The 16723-nt window shown below is 36.8% G+C and overlaps 1 protein-coding gene across 1 annotated transcript in view; it reads left to right on the plus strand.

The window, feature by feature from the left end:
* The window catches only part of DNAL1 (dynein axonemal light chain 1), a 51430-nt gene that overhangs the window by 2948 nt on the left and 31759 nt on the right, over window positions 1-16723 (plus strand). The window contains exons 2-4 of the mRNA XM_010588731.3: window positions 5616-5654; window positions 9162-9271; window positions 12040-12095. Of these exons, the coding sequence (XP_010587033.1) occupies window positions 5616-5654; window positions 9162-9271; window positions 12040-12095 (205 nt within the window). The remainder of the gene's footprint in view (window positions 1-5615; window positions 5655-9161; window positions 9272-12039; window positions 12096-16723) is intronic.

The raw sequence follows: 16723 nt of genomic DNA on the forward strand, positions 1-16723 counted from the left end.
ATTCTTTGCTAGCTTTTCCATTTTTTTGTTTTTGAATTTTAAGAGTTCCTTATATATTCTAAATCATATTTTTTTGTTGAAATTATCTTTTCCTGATTTTTCAGTTGACTGTCAGTGGTGTTCTTCACTCGCTGAACTCCATTTGCTCTAATACTTGTCAGTTTATTCTATCGGGTTTTCTATATAGATGATCATCTGCACATAGTCATAGTTTTATTTCCTTTTATAATAATTCCAATTTGTATTTCTTTTGATTATAATGTTAAAGATCTCTAGTACCATGTTCAGCAGTAGCAGTGATAATGAGCATCCTTGATGTGCTTTGGATCTTACAGGGAATACTTTTAATGTTAATTTCTAAGTTAGGCCCACCTTGACCACCTTATTAAAAATAAACATCTTTCCCAAGTATACACATATCTGATACCCCTTACCAAGCTCAGCCTTTTCTTTTTCCTGGTATTTATCACCTTCTAGTATACTAGATGGGAGCCCTGGTGGCACAGTGGTTAAGAGATTGGCTGCTAACCAAAAGGTTGGCAGTTCAAATCCACCAGCCACTCCTTGGAAACTTTATGGGGCAGTTCTGCTCTGTCCCACAGGGTTGCTGTGAGTCAGAATTGACTCAATGGCCACAGGTTTTTTGTTTTTTTTTTAATATAATTTACTTACTTATTATACAAAGAGCCTTGGTGGCCAAGTGATTAAAGTGCTGGGCTGCTAACCTAAAGGTCAGCAGTTTGAACCCACCAGGTGCTCCACTGGAGAAAGATGTGGCTGTCTGCTTCCATAAAGATTTACTCCCTTGGAAACCCTGGGGGGCAGTTCTGTTCTGTCCAGTAGTGTCGTTATAGGGTTGCTATGAGTCAGAATCAGCTTGAGCCATGAGTGTGTATGTTTGTTTTTTGGTATTTGTTATATATGTTGTTTACCACCATCATTTGTCTGTCAGTTTGTTGTAATGTGGTGGCTTGCATGTTGCTGTGATGCTGGAAGCTATACCACCGGTATTTCAAATAACGGCAGGGTCACCCATGGTTGGCTGGTTTCAGTGAAGCTTCCAGACTCAGACAGACTAGGAAAAAGGACCTGCCAATCTATTTCTAAAACCATTGCCCAGTGAAAACTTATGAATAGCAGCTGAATATTGTCTGATACAGTGCTGGAAGATGAGCCTCACAGGTTGGAAGGCACTCAAAATATGGCTGAGGAGCTGGCTCAAGGTAGAGTTGACCTGAATGACACGGATAGAGTAAAGGTTTTGAGATCTTCATTTGCTGATGTGGCACAACTCAAAATGAGAAGAAACAGGTGCAAACATCCATTAATAATTGGAACATGGAATGTACGATGTATGAATCTAGGAAAATTGGATGTTCTCAAAAATTAAATGGAACACATGAAGATAGATATCTTAGGCACTAGTGAGCTGAAATGGACTGGTATTGGCCATTTTGAGTCAAACAATCATATGATTTGTTATGCTGGGAATGACAAATTGGAGAGGAATGATATTCATTGTCAAAAAGAACATTTCAAGATCTATCCTGAAGTACAACACTGTCAGTGATAGGATAATATTCATATGCCTGCAAGGAAGACCAGTTATTACAACTATTATTCAAATTTACACACCAACCACTAATGCCAAAGATGAAGAAATTGGAGATTTTTACCAACTTCTGCAGTCTGAAATTGATCAAACATGCAATAAAGATGCATTGATTATTACTGGTGATTGGAATGTGAAAGTTGGAAACAAAAAAGAAGAAATACTCATTGAAATAAATGGTCTTGGTATAGAAACAATGCCAGAGATCGCATAATGGAATTTTGTGAGACCAATGACCTGTTTATTGGAATTACCTTTTTTCACCAACATAAGCAGCTACTATACATGTGGACCTCACCAGATGGAATACACAGGAATCAAATCCATTACATTTGTGGAAAGACACAGTGGAGAAACTCGATATCATCAGTCAGAACAAGGCCAGGGGAAGACTGCAGAACAGACCATTAGTTGCTCATGTGCAAGTTTGAGGTGAAGCTGAATAAAATTAAAACAAGTCCGCGAGAGCCAAAATACGACCTTGAGTTTATCCCACCTGAATTTAGAGACCATTTCAAGAATAGATTTGATGCATTGAGTAATAATGACCGAGAAGACCAGATAAGCTGTGGTATGACATCAAGGACATCATAAATGAAGAAAGCAAAAGATCATTAAAAAGACAGGAAAGAAAGAAAAGACCAAAATGGTTGAGACTTTGAAACTTGTCCTTGAACGTAGAGTAGTTACAGCGAATGGAAGAAATGATGAAATAAGAGAGCTGAACAGAAGTTCGAAGGGTAGATCAAGAAGTCAAAGTATTATAAAGAAATGTGCGAAGACCTGGAGTTAGAAAATCAAAAAAGAAGAATACCCTTAGTATTTTTCAGGCTGAAAGAACTGGAAAAAAAAAATCCAAGTCTTGAGTTGCGATATTGAAGGATTGTATAGGCAAGATATTGAACGATGCCGGAAGCATCAAAAGAAGATGGAAGGAATGCGCAGTCACTGTAACAAAAAGAATTGATCGACTTTCAACCATTTCCGGAGGTAGCATAAGATCAAGAACCAAAGGTACTAAAGTACAAGCTGTACTGAAGGCACTGGTGAACAACAAGAGTCCAGGAATTGAAGGAATACCAATCAAGATGCCAGGACTGGAGAAAGACTCGTTAACAGCCTGTGATATGCAGATGACACAGCTTTGCTTGCTGAAAGTGAAGAGGACTTGAAGCACTTTCTGATGAAGATATAAGACTACAGCCTTCAGTATGGATTACACCTCAGCATAAAAAAAAACAAAAATCCTCACAACTGGACCAATAAGCAACAACATGATAAATGGAGAAAAGATCGACGTTATCAAGGATTTCATTTTACTTGGATGCACAATCAACACCCATGGAAGCAGCAGTCAAGAAATCAAAAGATACATTGCATTGGGCAAATCTGCTGCAAAGGACCTCTTTAAAGTGTTGAAAAGTAAAGACGTCACCTTGAAGATTAAGGTGTGCCTGACCCAAGCTATGGTATTTTTCAATCGCATCTTATGCATATGAAAGCTGAACAATGAATAAGGAAGACCGAAGAAGAATTGATGCCTTTGAATTATGGTGTTGGCAAAGAATAGTGAATATACCATGGACTGCCAGAAGAATGAACAAATTTGTCTTGGAAGAAGTAAAGCCAGAATGCTTCTTAGAAGCGAGGATGGCGAGACTTCGTCTCACATACTTTGGACATGTTGCCAGGAGTAACCAGTTCCTGAAGAAGAGCATCATGCTTGGTAAAGTAGAGGGTCAGTGAAAAAGAGGAAGACCCTCAATGAGATGGATTGATACGGTGGCTACAACAATGGGCTCAAACATAGCAACGATTCTGAGGATGGCACAGGACCAGGCAGTGTTGCGTTCTGTTGGACATAGGGTCATTATGAGTCGGAACCGACTCAAGGGCACCTAACAGCAACAGTTTTTTACTATCTGTCTCCCTCCAGTACATATAAGTTCCATGAAGACAAGGATCTTTGTTTTGTTCACTGATATTTCCTAAGGACATAGAAAAATGCCTACTACGTAACAGACACTTAATATTTGCTGAAATCAATGAATTTCTCCATTCAATATGGTATTTGTTGTAGATTTTTGTATGCAAAATTTATCAAGTAAGGAATTTTCCTTCTATTCTTAGCCACAAGTTTTATTATCTGTAGATGTACAAGTTTATCAAATGTTTTTTCTGCCTTTATTGAAATAAGCATATGATTTTCTCCTTTAATCCATTAATTCACGATTTATATTTATAGATTTTTCCGTTGTAAAATAATCTTAGTACTCCTGGGTAAACAATTCATGATTATGATCATTATATACCGTTGGCTTTGGAGATCTAATATTTTATCTAGGATTTTCAAATCTATGTTGAAAAGTAAAGAAGTCTCTTTTTCTGGTTATAGAATCAAGATTATACTGGCCTCATAAAATTAGTTGGCAGCTTTCCCACTTTTTCTGGTTTCTGAAACAACTTGTATGATAGGAAATACCTACTCCTTGAAAGCTTGGTAGAATTCTCTTGTAAAAGTATCTAGGCTTGGATCTTTAGGAGAGAAAGATCAAGGTAGATCTCTTTGATGATAATTTAATTTTTAAAATCATTTATTGGTCTATTCAGATATCTGATTCTTCTTGTTACAGTTTTGGCACTTTTGTGTTTTTTTCTAGAAGGTATAGTATACCTTGTCTGAGTTTTCACACTTATTACCATATGTTTGCTTATAATATTTTATTTTTTAAATCTCTTGTGTCTGTAGTATTTCTCTTTATTCATTATTTTTAATTTGCATCTTTTTTTTACTCAAAAAAGCAGGCCAGAGATTTAAGAAACAGCTTTTAGTTTGTTAATCTTTTTTTTCTCTTGTTCTGTTTTTCATTGACTTCATCCTTTGTATTTCCTTTTGCCTTTCTTTGGATTTGCAATGGTGTACTTTTTCAAATTTCTTGAATGTTTAGCTCATTTTTTTTTTTTAATCTTGCTTCCTGATTAACGTATTTACAGCAGTAAGTTTTCTTTCTAATGCTGCATTTTTCAAAATGTGACATGTTTGTATTGCCTTTTATTTTATTGTTTTTAATTATTTGGTAATTTGCTTTTCCTGACAATGTTTTAAAACTTTCCAGGTTTCTTTTTTTTCTAAATAAAACAAATGAGCTCCAGCAATAATTCATTAAAGGTGTTTTCCATTGCTCACTATTGAAGTTTTAAATGTTATATTAAATAGAATCAAAAATACTACTGATTTATAAGATGCACCATTATCTTATTCCACTAAAGACAGAGAAGAGGTTGGAATTAAACTATGACACTTTCTTATCACATTAGAATTTTTATTTTGTCTTAGTAATGGAATTCTTTTAAATGTATTTACTTATGTAAAAATCAAACCTCTTGCTGTCGAGTCTGTTCTGACTCATAGCAACCCTATAGGACAGAGTAGAACTTTCCCATGGTGTTTCTAAGGAGCAACTGGTGGATTCGAACTGCCAACCTTTTGGTTAGGGCCATAGCCCTTAACCACTGTGCCAGCGGGGCTCCATTTAGGTAAAGGCATATGTTATCCTTTGCAAGCAAAAAGGAATATATATGTATTTGAAATGAAATTGTTACTATTTTTCCACATTTTCACCACTGCCACCTGGCCCACCCACAGCAATTATAAATTGCTCTTGATTTGTAAGATCCAAATTTCAAAAGATGTAAAAAACAGTATATCTTAGCATCAATGAAATATGGTATTTTTAATATCAGATGTGAAAACTATATATTTTTGGTAAACTAGGTGGGAATGAAGTATATGGGCATTACATAATAATTTTATTTTCTTTGAGAAATATTTAAATAAGTCATTCTGATTTCAAGAAATTAAAATACCTTCTTTGCATGTAAACTTTCAAAGAAAGATGTTAATCATTTTAATGGTAGAAGAAGTCAAGGCTAATAACTATTGTATGAAAATTGAATAACTAATCATATCAGTGAAAACAGCCTTTTTCTTCTTTTTTTAAAGGCAAAAGCAACAACAATCAAAGAAGCCCTAGCTAGATGGGTGAGTATATGAGTTTTCACTTGTTTTAGAAACTATCCAAAGAAAATCTTTGGGTAGTTATTTAAATCTGACCCACTCATCTTGAGGAATCCTTGTGATATTGGAACTGTTTAGTATCTTGACTGTAATGGTGGATACACAACCTACACAGGTGATAAAATTGTATGGAACTTAATACACATGCACTTATACATATATACATACACACACAAATGAGTAAAATTGGGAAAATCTGAGTAAGATGCATAGGTTGTATCAGATCAATATCCTAATAATGATATTATGCTACAGTTTTATAAAATGTTACTTTAAAAATGCCATGGAGGCAATGTCTAGCCTCCACTAATTTCACAAGGAGGAGGGAGAATCAAGATCAACAGCCCAAGGCTGATTCCTATGAAGTGGAGGTCGGACAAGCCATCTTTACCAATTCTGACACCAACTGTCCCTCCCATGGTGCTCTCTACTTTTCTGCTGGATTCGATAATTCATTGCAGTGGCCACAGGGAACTCACAGACAATACTCACCATTTTGGGGTTTATTAGGGAAGTAACAAGTTACAATTCAAGCTCAGCAACACTCAGGATACAGTTTTTCCATCAGGACAGCCTCTTTTCAGCTGTGCTTGAAGGCACACCTCTCCCTGGCCCTGGATTCTGCCTGAAGGCACTCAGCTTTCTTGCTCCGGCGACTGGGAAGCCCACCATGCCATTTCCTGCTGCTGGGTCTCGCTGTCTTCAGGGTTACAGCTTGCTCACTCTCGGTCTCCTGATTCCAGGAGCTTCTCAGTGCGGGAATCCTAGGTCCAAAGGATATGCTCTCCACTCCTGGCTATTCTTCCTTGGTAGTGGTGGGATCCTCTCTCTTTCACCTCTAGGGTGGCTCGTTTCAATCTCAGTGGGATGGCAAAACCGATTAGTCCCTTTGGTGGGCCACAGTTACCCTATCACACAGTCCCATCCAGTCACTTGGGTAGGAATTTTAGGACTGTGGCGAGAAAAGGCCACACAAAAGTGATCTGTTGCACCACAGTACCATTGAATAAAACTGGGCAAAGTATACAAGGGATCTCTCTGTATTATTTCTTACAAATGCGTGTGAATCTTCAATTATCTCAAAAAAAATTCAGTTAAAAAAACCTGACAACTGAAAAATTTAAATATGGAAAGGGTGACTATCTGTTACGGTAAAATGGCTGAAATCTCTGTCTTATAGTACATTTTCCTTTTCAACTTTATCATCATTATCAGGTGATAAGAGTGGTGTATGTTGTGGATTATCTGGGCTTTAGACAGATGATGGTTTTAGCCTCTTGGAAGTTAGAACAGAGACAGTCAGTGTGGACAAATGTAAATCATACATAACAAAACCAAACCAAACCTGTTGCCACTGAGTCCATGCCAACTCATAGCGACCCTATAGGACAGAGTAGAACTGCCCTGTAGTGTTTCCAATGCTGTAATCTTTACGGAAGCAGACTGCCACATCTTTCTTCCATGGAGTGGCTGGTGGGTTTGAACCACTGACCTTTTGGTTAGCAGCTGAGTGCTTAGCCACTGTGCCACCAGGGCTCCTTTAAATCACACATAGATGACTGAAAAAAACATCGAATAAAAAAACTGACTAATATAATAATATTAGAAAGGAAACTACATTATAAAAAGCATGCATATAAATCTATTAAGAAAACATTCTGCATCTCACTTTGGAGAGTGGCATCTGGGGCCTTAAACGCTACCAAGCGGCCGTCTAAGATGCATCAACTGGTCTCAGCCCATGCGGAGCAAAGGAGAATGAAGAACACCAACGACACAAGGTAATTATGAGCCCAAGAGACAGAAAGGGCCACATAAACCAGAGACCACATCAGCCTGAGACCAGAAGAACCAGGTGGTGCGTGGCTACAACCGATGACTGCCCTGATGGGGAAGACAACAGAGAACCCCTGAGGGAGCAAGAGAGCAGTGGGATGCAGACCTCAAGTTCTCATAAAAAGACCAGAGTTAATGGTCTGACTGGGACTAGAAGGACCCTGGAGGTCATGGTCCCCAGACCTTCTCTTAGCCCAAGACAGGAACCATTCCCAAAGCCAACTCTTCAGACAGGGATTGGACTGGACAATGGGATAGAAAAAGATGCCGGTGAAGAATGAAAACTCACAGCCATTGAAAAGCCTATGGAGTGCAATTACACTATACGACAGTGGAGTTGCCATGAATCAGAATTAACTTGGCAGCAACTGGTTTGGTTTTGGTTTTTTAAGTGTTAGTTACCCCTCCCCTAGTGGGTAACTGCTCAACTGCTGACCAAAAGGTTGGCAATTTGAATCTACCAGCGGCTCCTTAGAAACCCTACGGGGCAGTTTTACTCTGTCTTAATAGGGTCACTATGAGTTGATGGACTTAATAGACTTGATGGCAACAGGTTTGGTTTTTGGTTTAATCTACCAATATATTACACAAAAATAAGCATGGAGTGATATGTATTAGATCTTCACCTTTCAGTTGATTGTATATTTTCCATTGTTGATGTGTGGCGATTTGATTTAAAGTGAGCTTCGTTTGTGTCTTGCACTGTACTAGGTTATAGAAAATGTAGGAAATCAAAGGAAATATCCCTGAGCTTGAGGAGCTTCTAGTTTTGATGGAGAGATAGAGCTAACTGGTATTAAGGCAATTAAAAAATATTATTAAGCAGAATGTATTGATAACTAAATTTTAAATTGTATCCTTAGTATGAAAATTGAACTGTAAGGTAGGACTTAGTACTAAGTTACCAAAACCTGTTGCTTTTGAGTCGATTCCGACTCATAGTGACCCTATAGGACAGAGTGGAACTAGCCCCCAGGGTTTCCAAGACTGTAAGTCTTTGCAGAAGCAGATTGCCACAGCTTTCTCCTGTGGAGTAGCTGGTAGGTTTGAACCACCAACCTTTCAGTTAGTAGCTGAGTGCTTAACCACTGTGCTACCAGGGCTCCTTAATGGTAAGTTAGAGTAGACCGAATAGCTTTTGTCTCAGCTGTTTTATAAAGAGAAGTTCTTCCAAAATTCTTGGTATTTTGGGTTTCTAGCTCAGGCTGAACTGTGTATAGAAAAAGGAAGATAGATGTCAATGAAAACAGCTGATCTTACAGGTCTTAATCTGAAGTTTAAGAAAAGTATGTTTAGGAACAAGGAATTCTTCCTAGAAAAATGATTTTTTTTCTTGTATTTTGTTTTGTTTATTAATTGATGTACTCTTAAAGGATTGTGAATATTACAGAAATAAAAGTTATTTTCTTTCCTTCTCCTCTCCATTTGGCAGGGAACTAACAATGAATTATCTGATTTAGCTATGTAGAAGCCCAGTTATCAGGCTCAGTAAGTAGATGTTTTCATTGAAAGAATGGCAAAGAATGCAGTTATTAAATTCTAGTATATGTTTTGAAATAAACATTGAAACTTAGGAAATTCTGACCTATCTTGGTTCTATGTTACAATTTCCTTCCATCTTTATTTTTATCATAGGAAGAGAAAACTGGTCAGAAGTCATCCGAAGCCAAAGAGATAAAGCTTTATGCCCAGATACCCCCTATAGAGAAGATGGATGCATCCTTATCCATGCTGGCTAATTGCGAGTAAGCCCTTTTGTCATTTTTCATCTTTCTAGTATTGCTATTAGGTTTCCCTTCCTCTTCTTAAGATAGGGACTTTAAAAATATGTTTTGTTTTTCTGCGATCTTCATTTATTTTTGTTTGCTAATATAATTCTCCCTTTGACAAAGGAAAGACAAAAATGAAAAGATTAGTGGTTTATAAGATTAGTAATAGAGTAAGGCTGAATGGTATAATTTTTGTGTGTCTGAGTATTATATGCCTAGAAAATAGAAATCTTCTGGTCTCTTGGGAAAAGCTATATAACACAATAAAACCATTACTCGGTAATAAAATCTACCACTTCCTCTTGTAAAATTATCCACCAAGTCATTACTAAATTACTAGGTGTCTAAGAGATACCCCTTTAAAAAAAAAAAAACTTTTTCAAATGATAAAACATATTTCACGATAATATGTTTTTTGTTGTTCTGTGCCATCTAGTTGATTGTGACTCATAGCAACTCAACATGACAGAGTAGAACTGCTGCATAGGGTTTCCTAGGTTTTAATCTTTATGGGAGCAGATTGCCAAGTGGGTTCAAACCACCAGCGTTTCAGTTAGAAGCATAGCACTTAACCAGTTGCACCGCCAGGACTCCTTGTAATACATTTAGAAAATATAAGAAATACAAAGAAAAAGGATTAACATCAACCTAAATCCTATTGTTTGTGAGAACCTTCTATTTTTTTTTAATTTTAATCACAATCCAGTTACATTTATTATTTCATAATCCTCTTTTGCTATAACTTTAAGTACCATATCTATCTTAATTCATTTAAATTTATTTTCTAAGTATGCTATACAGTGTTTAGCAGGAGTCTGTGACTAATTTGAGGCAGTTCTACCAGGACACCTTCACTTTGCTTTCAGATTGCAATGTCTTTTGACAGGATTGTAGAATTAGTTGGTGTTCTTTCTGACTTCTTCATCCTGTCTTTTTCGAAGTATGGTCCCCCGGTCACCTGCGTAAGAATCTCTTTATGCAGGAGATAAGCCCTACCCTAAATTTATAGAAACAGAATATCTATTGATGAAACTCATAAATCTGTATTTATAATAAACTCCTTGGGTGATTCTTAGATATGTATTTGTAAATCTATTTTTTAAACTGATATATCTTTGGAATTAAAGGGAAAAGCAAAAATAGTTATTGTATGCAACTTGTTCTTTGGTAAGAGAATACAGTGTATCACGTAAAAATTCTCCTCAGGATGTTCTTTTGGCTTCTAGCTTGATTTCAAATTATCCAAATACTTTTTTATCATAGAGCAATCTCAAAGTTAAACGTTTCGGAAGGTTTTGTACCCTCTACCAGAGTACCTTGGAAACTGCCTAGAAAATGTCAACCTCTTCATATTTTTTATGACAACTTCTTTTATGGGACAGTTCTACTCTCTCACATGGAGTTGCTATGAGTCAGAATTGACTTGATGGCACACAACAACAACAATCTAAACAAAAAATAATTATTCCTCAGCCATGTTCCCAGATTAAAGGCACTCTGTTTTTCCGTGGTAGTTCTCCTGCATGAGAGATGAGTAGAAAGTATATGGATTTGACCAACAACTTACACTGAATAGTAATTGCTTTTGCTGTTTCAAGCAGAAAAAAATATTCTTCAAGTCCAATCATAGAAGGTGAGATCACAGGCTCTAGAGTCAGAGTTGCCAAGGTTTTAATTCTGGCTTTGCCACTTTGTGTAATATTGGGCAGTTGCTTAACATCTTTGTACTTCAGTTTCCTCATTTGTAAAATATGGGTAATAATACTTACCTCATAGGATTGTTGTGATCGTTAAAAGTTAATACACGGAAAGTACTTGGAAGAGTACTGGGCATGTACTAAGCATTCAGTGAAAGTTACCTTTTATCATACTTTTGAATGAAATTTATTAAGATATTAAACCTTTTGACCAAGAATAGAATATTAAGAATATTTAAGTATGTGCCCTTTAAATTTTTGTTTTTATATAATTAAAGTATATATAGAAGAAGAAAAATACATATGACCTATTAAAAGTTTTTTCTGGGAGGATGTGTGGGACAGGTAGGGTTACATATGACTTTTTATTGTAAAAATTTCTGAATGATTTAACACTTGGAAAAAATGTAAGTCTCCACACATGCATATACATAGTTCTGGCTTTTTTATTTTATTTATTTTTTGTTTTTTTTTTAACAAAAAGAGATCATATAAAATATATTGTTCTGCTAGATTTTTCTTAACTGTATATCATGAATATCTCTGTTTGTCTTAATGACAATGTAGTATTTTATTATATGGCAGTATTTGTTTTATCACTTTCTTAATTTGTAAATGGTTAGATTTTTCCTCAAATTTTTGCTATTACAATAATATAATAATTTTTAGTTCATGTATCTTTTATCATTTGCATTGTATTTCAGTAAAGATCTAGTTTTAGAAGTTAATTACTAGATCAAAAAATACATGCATTAAAGATTTTAATAAATAGCACCAAATTGCCCTCAAAAAAGTTTTTTGAATTTTCTGCAATAAGAGTGAGCCTTTAAGCACTCCATTTTGTAATTACTTTTGTAATCAGGAAAAAAAAAATTAGATTTCAAAATAAAGGAAAAAATGCCATTGACTGAGGGGGAAAAAGGATTCAGCATGAAAAAGAAACATGACTTCAGTGATATTTTCTATGAGCACTTTTTTTAAAGAATAATTTGTGATAAACCATTAAAAACTTTTTGTTAATTCAAGTTTTTCTTTGTTCTTTTTAAGGAAGCTTTCACTGTCTACAAACTGCATTGAAAAAATTGCTAACCTGAATGGCTTAAGTAAGTGATCCACAGTAACAGATGGCTCTTGGATTTTCTAGTTATTGGAATAAACATTCCAGAGATACTGTGTAATTCCAGAAGCTGGCACCTGTTTTAACCCAGTAATCCTTAGATAGCAGAGACAATATATAAACTATATGTCTTGAATTTTATTTTCCAAAGAAAGTTAGTGATAACATGAGACCTGAACATTTTAAAGCTTTTATAGAGTTAGAATTGATACATCTTAAATAGAAAATCAGATTTGTTATTACATATTTCTTTGTTCAGATTTGACTTTTGAGTGTATTTCAAACTTATTCTGGTCAAAATTGAATTCCTCACCATCCCTATTCTTGCTGTGTTCCTTTTGTTGGTGACATCACCACTTTGCCAATTGTCAAGGCCTCTGACTCCCTGTATTAGTTTCTTGTGGCTTCTGTAACAATTACTACTGACTTGGTGACTTAAGAAGCCCTGGTGATGCAGTGATTAAGAACTCAGCTACTAATCAAAAGGTTGGCAGTTCGAATCCACCAGTCGCTCCTTGGAAACCCTATGGGGGTAGTTCTGTTCTGTCCTATAGGTGGCTTAAAACAACAGAAATTTATTTTCTCATAGTTCTGGAGGCCAGAAGTCTGAAATCAGTTAAACTGGGCCAAAATCAAGATGTTGGTAGGACCATGCTTCCTCCAAAGGCTCCAGGGCAGAATCCATTCCCTGCCTCTTCCAGTTTCTGGGTACTGCCTGTATTCTTTGGCTTGTGGTCACATCACTCCAGTCTCTGCCTCTCTGATCACATTGCCTTTTCCTCTTCTGTCTTTGTCACATCTCCCTCTGCCTTCCTCTTATAAGGATACAAGTTATTGTACTTAGGGCCCAGAGAATGCAGGATAATCTCCCCATATTAAGATCCTTAACTTAATAGCCTGCAAAGTTTTTTTTTTTTTTGCCATATAAGGTAATATTCATAGGTTCCAGGGATTAGGAGGTTAGTGTCTTTTGGGGAACCATTATTCAGCTTACCATACTTCTCCTCTCGATCCTTTTAATCCTATATCCACATTTATCACCAAGTCCTGTTAACTTCTCTTTGAAGGAGCTTTCTAATAATTTGTTGCTTTTCCATTCCCAGCAGCTTCAGCTTTAATTTAGACCTTCATCATTTTTCCCCCTTAGATCATGTTTTTTAAGCATTTTTTTTACCACTTTCCACAGTAAGAAATACATTTGAATTTATAACTCAGTACACTCATATAAATACACATATCAAATATACATATATATTATAGGCTTATATAACTAAAAGCTTTGCAAAGGAATATTTACCCTTATAGCATAGGCTGAATTTTTTAAAATTTGATTTCATTTTTTTAAAATGCTGGTCACAACCCACTAATTTGATTCCATAACCCATTAATGAGTTATGACCCACAGTTTGAAAAACACTGCCTTCTGACTTTTGTAATAGCTTCCTAACTGATCTCCTGTCCCCTGTCTTTCTGCTCTTCAGTTGACCTTCAGAACTGATACTAACATTTTCTTTCTAAAAATAGTATTCTGATTAGCATTCCCCTAGATCAGATACCTTCATTAAAGAGGAATTTTAATGACTCCCGTTTGCCTAGTTGTATTCAAACTTATCTAAAAGCTTGTACCACACTGTTCACACCTAAACACACATGCTTTTTCATGACTCTGTGCATTTATTAATGCAGTGCTTTTCATTCAGAACAAGCCTTTCCTCTAACAGAAAAATTCTACACAAAACAAAGATTAAAATTAAGAACACCAAGCTTAAATGTCACCCCCCCCCACCCCCAAAGGCTTCCCTAAACTTCATTGTCGTAGTTAATTACTCCTTCTTTGGGTGTATTTATAACATTCACTTTGGATTATAAGAGGTTACTTACCTCATATGGTTACTGTTAAGATTAAATGAGTTAATGTAGTTAAAGTACTTAGAGTAGTGTCTAACACATATAAAATGCTCAGTAAATATTAGCCATTGTTATAGTCAGTTGTGCTTAATTTTGTTCATGAGGAACCTGTACATAGACCAAGAGGCAGTTGTTTGAACAGAACAAGGAGATACTGCATGGTTTAAAGCCAGGAAAGATGTGCGTCAGGGTGGTATTCTTTCACCATACTAATTCAACCCATGTGCTAAGCAAGTAATCCAAGAAGCTGGACTATATGAAGAAGATTAAAGAAAGACTCATTAACAACCTGCGATTTGCAGATGATACAACCTTGCTTGCTGAAAATGAAGAGGATGTGAGGCACTTACTGATAAAGATCAAAGACTACAGCCTTTAGTATGGATCGCACCTCAACATAAAGAAAACAAAAATCCTCACAACTAGATCAGTAAACAACATCATGATAAAGGGAGAAAAGGTTGAAGTTGTCAAGGATTTCATTTTATTTGGTGTGGTGGATTAATTACTTTTGTATGTGGCATTCTAGCCATGGTCTTGTAACTCCCACCCAGGTAATTGTGTGATAGTGCAGTTGTGGCCTACCAATGGAATCGTCACTTTTGCCTTAAAAGAGATCCAATTCATCTGGGGTCTTAAAAGCTAGCAAGTGGCCATCTAAGATGCATCAATTTGTCTCAACCCACCTGGAACAAAGGAGAATGAAGAACACCAAAGACACAAGGAAAATAAGATCCCGAGAGACAGAAATACCCGTTATATACCCGTTGCCAATAAGTTGATTCTGACTTGTAGCGATCCTATAGGACAGAGTAGAACTGCCCCATAGGGTTTCCAAGGAACGGCTGATGGATTCAAACTGCCAACCTTTTGGTTAATAGCTGTAGCTCTTAACCGCTACACCACCAAGGTTTCCAAGAGATGGAAAGGGCCACATAAACCAGAGACTCGATCAGCCTGAGACCAGAAGAACTAGATGGTGCCCAGCTACCACCAATGACTGCCCTGACAGGGAACACAACAGAGAATTCCTGATGGAACAGGAGAAAAGGGGGATGCAGAACTCAAATTCTAGTAAAAAGACTAGACTTAATAGTCTGACTGAGACTGGAGGGACTCCCAAAGGACATGGCCCCTGGACTCTCTGTTAGCCCAAAACTAAAACCATTCCCAAAGCCAACTCTTCAGACAAAGATTAGACTGAACTATAAGATGTAAAATGATACTGGTGAGGAATGCGCTTCTTAGCTCAAGTAGACACATGAGACTATGTGGGCAGCTCCTGTCAGGAGGTGAGATGAGAAGGCAGAGGGGAACGGGAGTTGGTTGAATGGACACGGAAAATACAGGGTGGCGAGGAGGAGTGTGCTGTCACATTATAAGGAGAGCAACTAGGGTCACATAACAATGTGTGTATAAGCTTTTGTATGAGAAACTGACTTGAATGTAAACTTTTACTTAAAGCACAATAAAAAAAGAGCCAATTGCAGAGCACAGAGAAGGAGCCTACTACCACCAAGGATGGAGATACTCAGTAGCAAAAGATGGCTGGTGGTCTTCCTGGCCGGTGGAGAGAGCAAGCCCGTGCTTGTAACAAATAGTATTTCTGCAGTCTATGGGCAGGAAATACACCTTCTGTGACTATGAAGCAAAAAGAAGCCAACTGATGATAAAGGATTGAATTTATGACTGTACCTTGTCCCCCCACCCCTCTTTTTTTTCCTTAAATGTTATTTCGTTGTTCTCATTGATAATATACTGAACAAAACATACCAATTCAACAGTTTCTACACGTATGATTTAGTGACATTGATTATATTTTTCGAGTTGCACAACCCTTCTGACCCACCTTTTCGGAGTTGTTCTTCCCTCATTAACATAAACTCACTGTCCCCTAAGGTTCCTATCTAATCTTTCAAGTTGCTGTTGTCAATTTGATCCCATATAGATAGTCCTTAAAAGATCATAATGCTCAAGGCAGACAGTTTTGACTAGCTAAGCTAAACTACTGTTTGGTTTTAGGATGACTTCAGGGAATATTTTTGGTTTAAGGTTTAAAGATTATCTCAGGGCAGTAGTTTCAGGGATTCATCTGCCTTCCAAGGTCCCAGGAAGTCTAAAGTCCATGCGAATTTTACATTCTGTTCTGTATATTCCTCCTCTAGATCAGGATTCTTCTATGGAATCTTTGAACAAAATGTTCAGTAATGGTAGCCTAACACCATCCAGTTCCCCTGATGTCATGGCAAAGGGGGCAGTTATTCATGGAGACAACTAGCCGCACATTCTGTATACTCTAATTCCTGACTCTCTTTCTTCTTCTGTTGCTGCAGGTGAATAGAGACCAATTGTTGTGCCTTAAATAGCCACTTGCAAGTTTTTAAGACCCCAGGCACTACATTACAAACAGGAGGTTCCTTGGTTTGGAGGTTTAGGATCTTGGTTTCATGGGACATCCCAGTTAATTGGCCTAATAATGTGTTTAGTGCTTCTGTTCTACCTCCTTGTTTTTTTTTTTTTTCTGTCTTTGTTGTAAATCTGTCTATGATACAACTTTCGCCAGTCTAACTTTTTACAGATGTACAACTTATTGACAGCACTTAACAGTAATCGCCTGTGCAACCCTACGCTTAATGTGATTTCCCCAGCACCGTTAATAAAACCCTTTCCCCCCCACGGTAACCACTGATAAACTGTGGCCTCTAT

The sequence above is a fragment of the Loxodonta africana genome, chromosome 10 (genome assembly GCF_030014295.1).
Source record: "Loxodonta africana isolate mLoxAfr1 chromosome 10, mLoxAfr1.hap2, whole genome shotgun sequence".
In the NCBI taxonomy this organism is placed as follows: domain Eukaryota; kingdom Metazoa; phylum Chordata; class Mammalia; order Proboscidea; family Elephantidae; genus Loxodonta; species Loxodonta africana.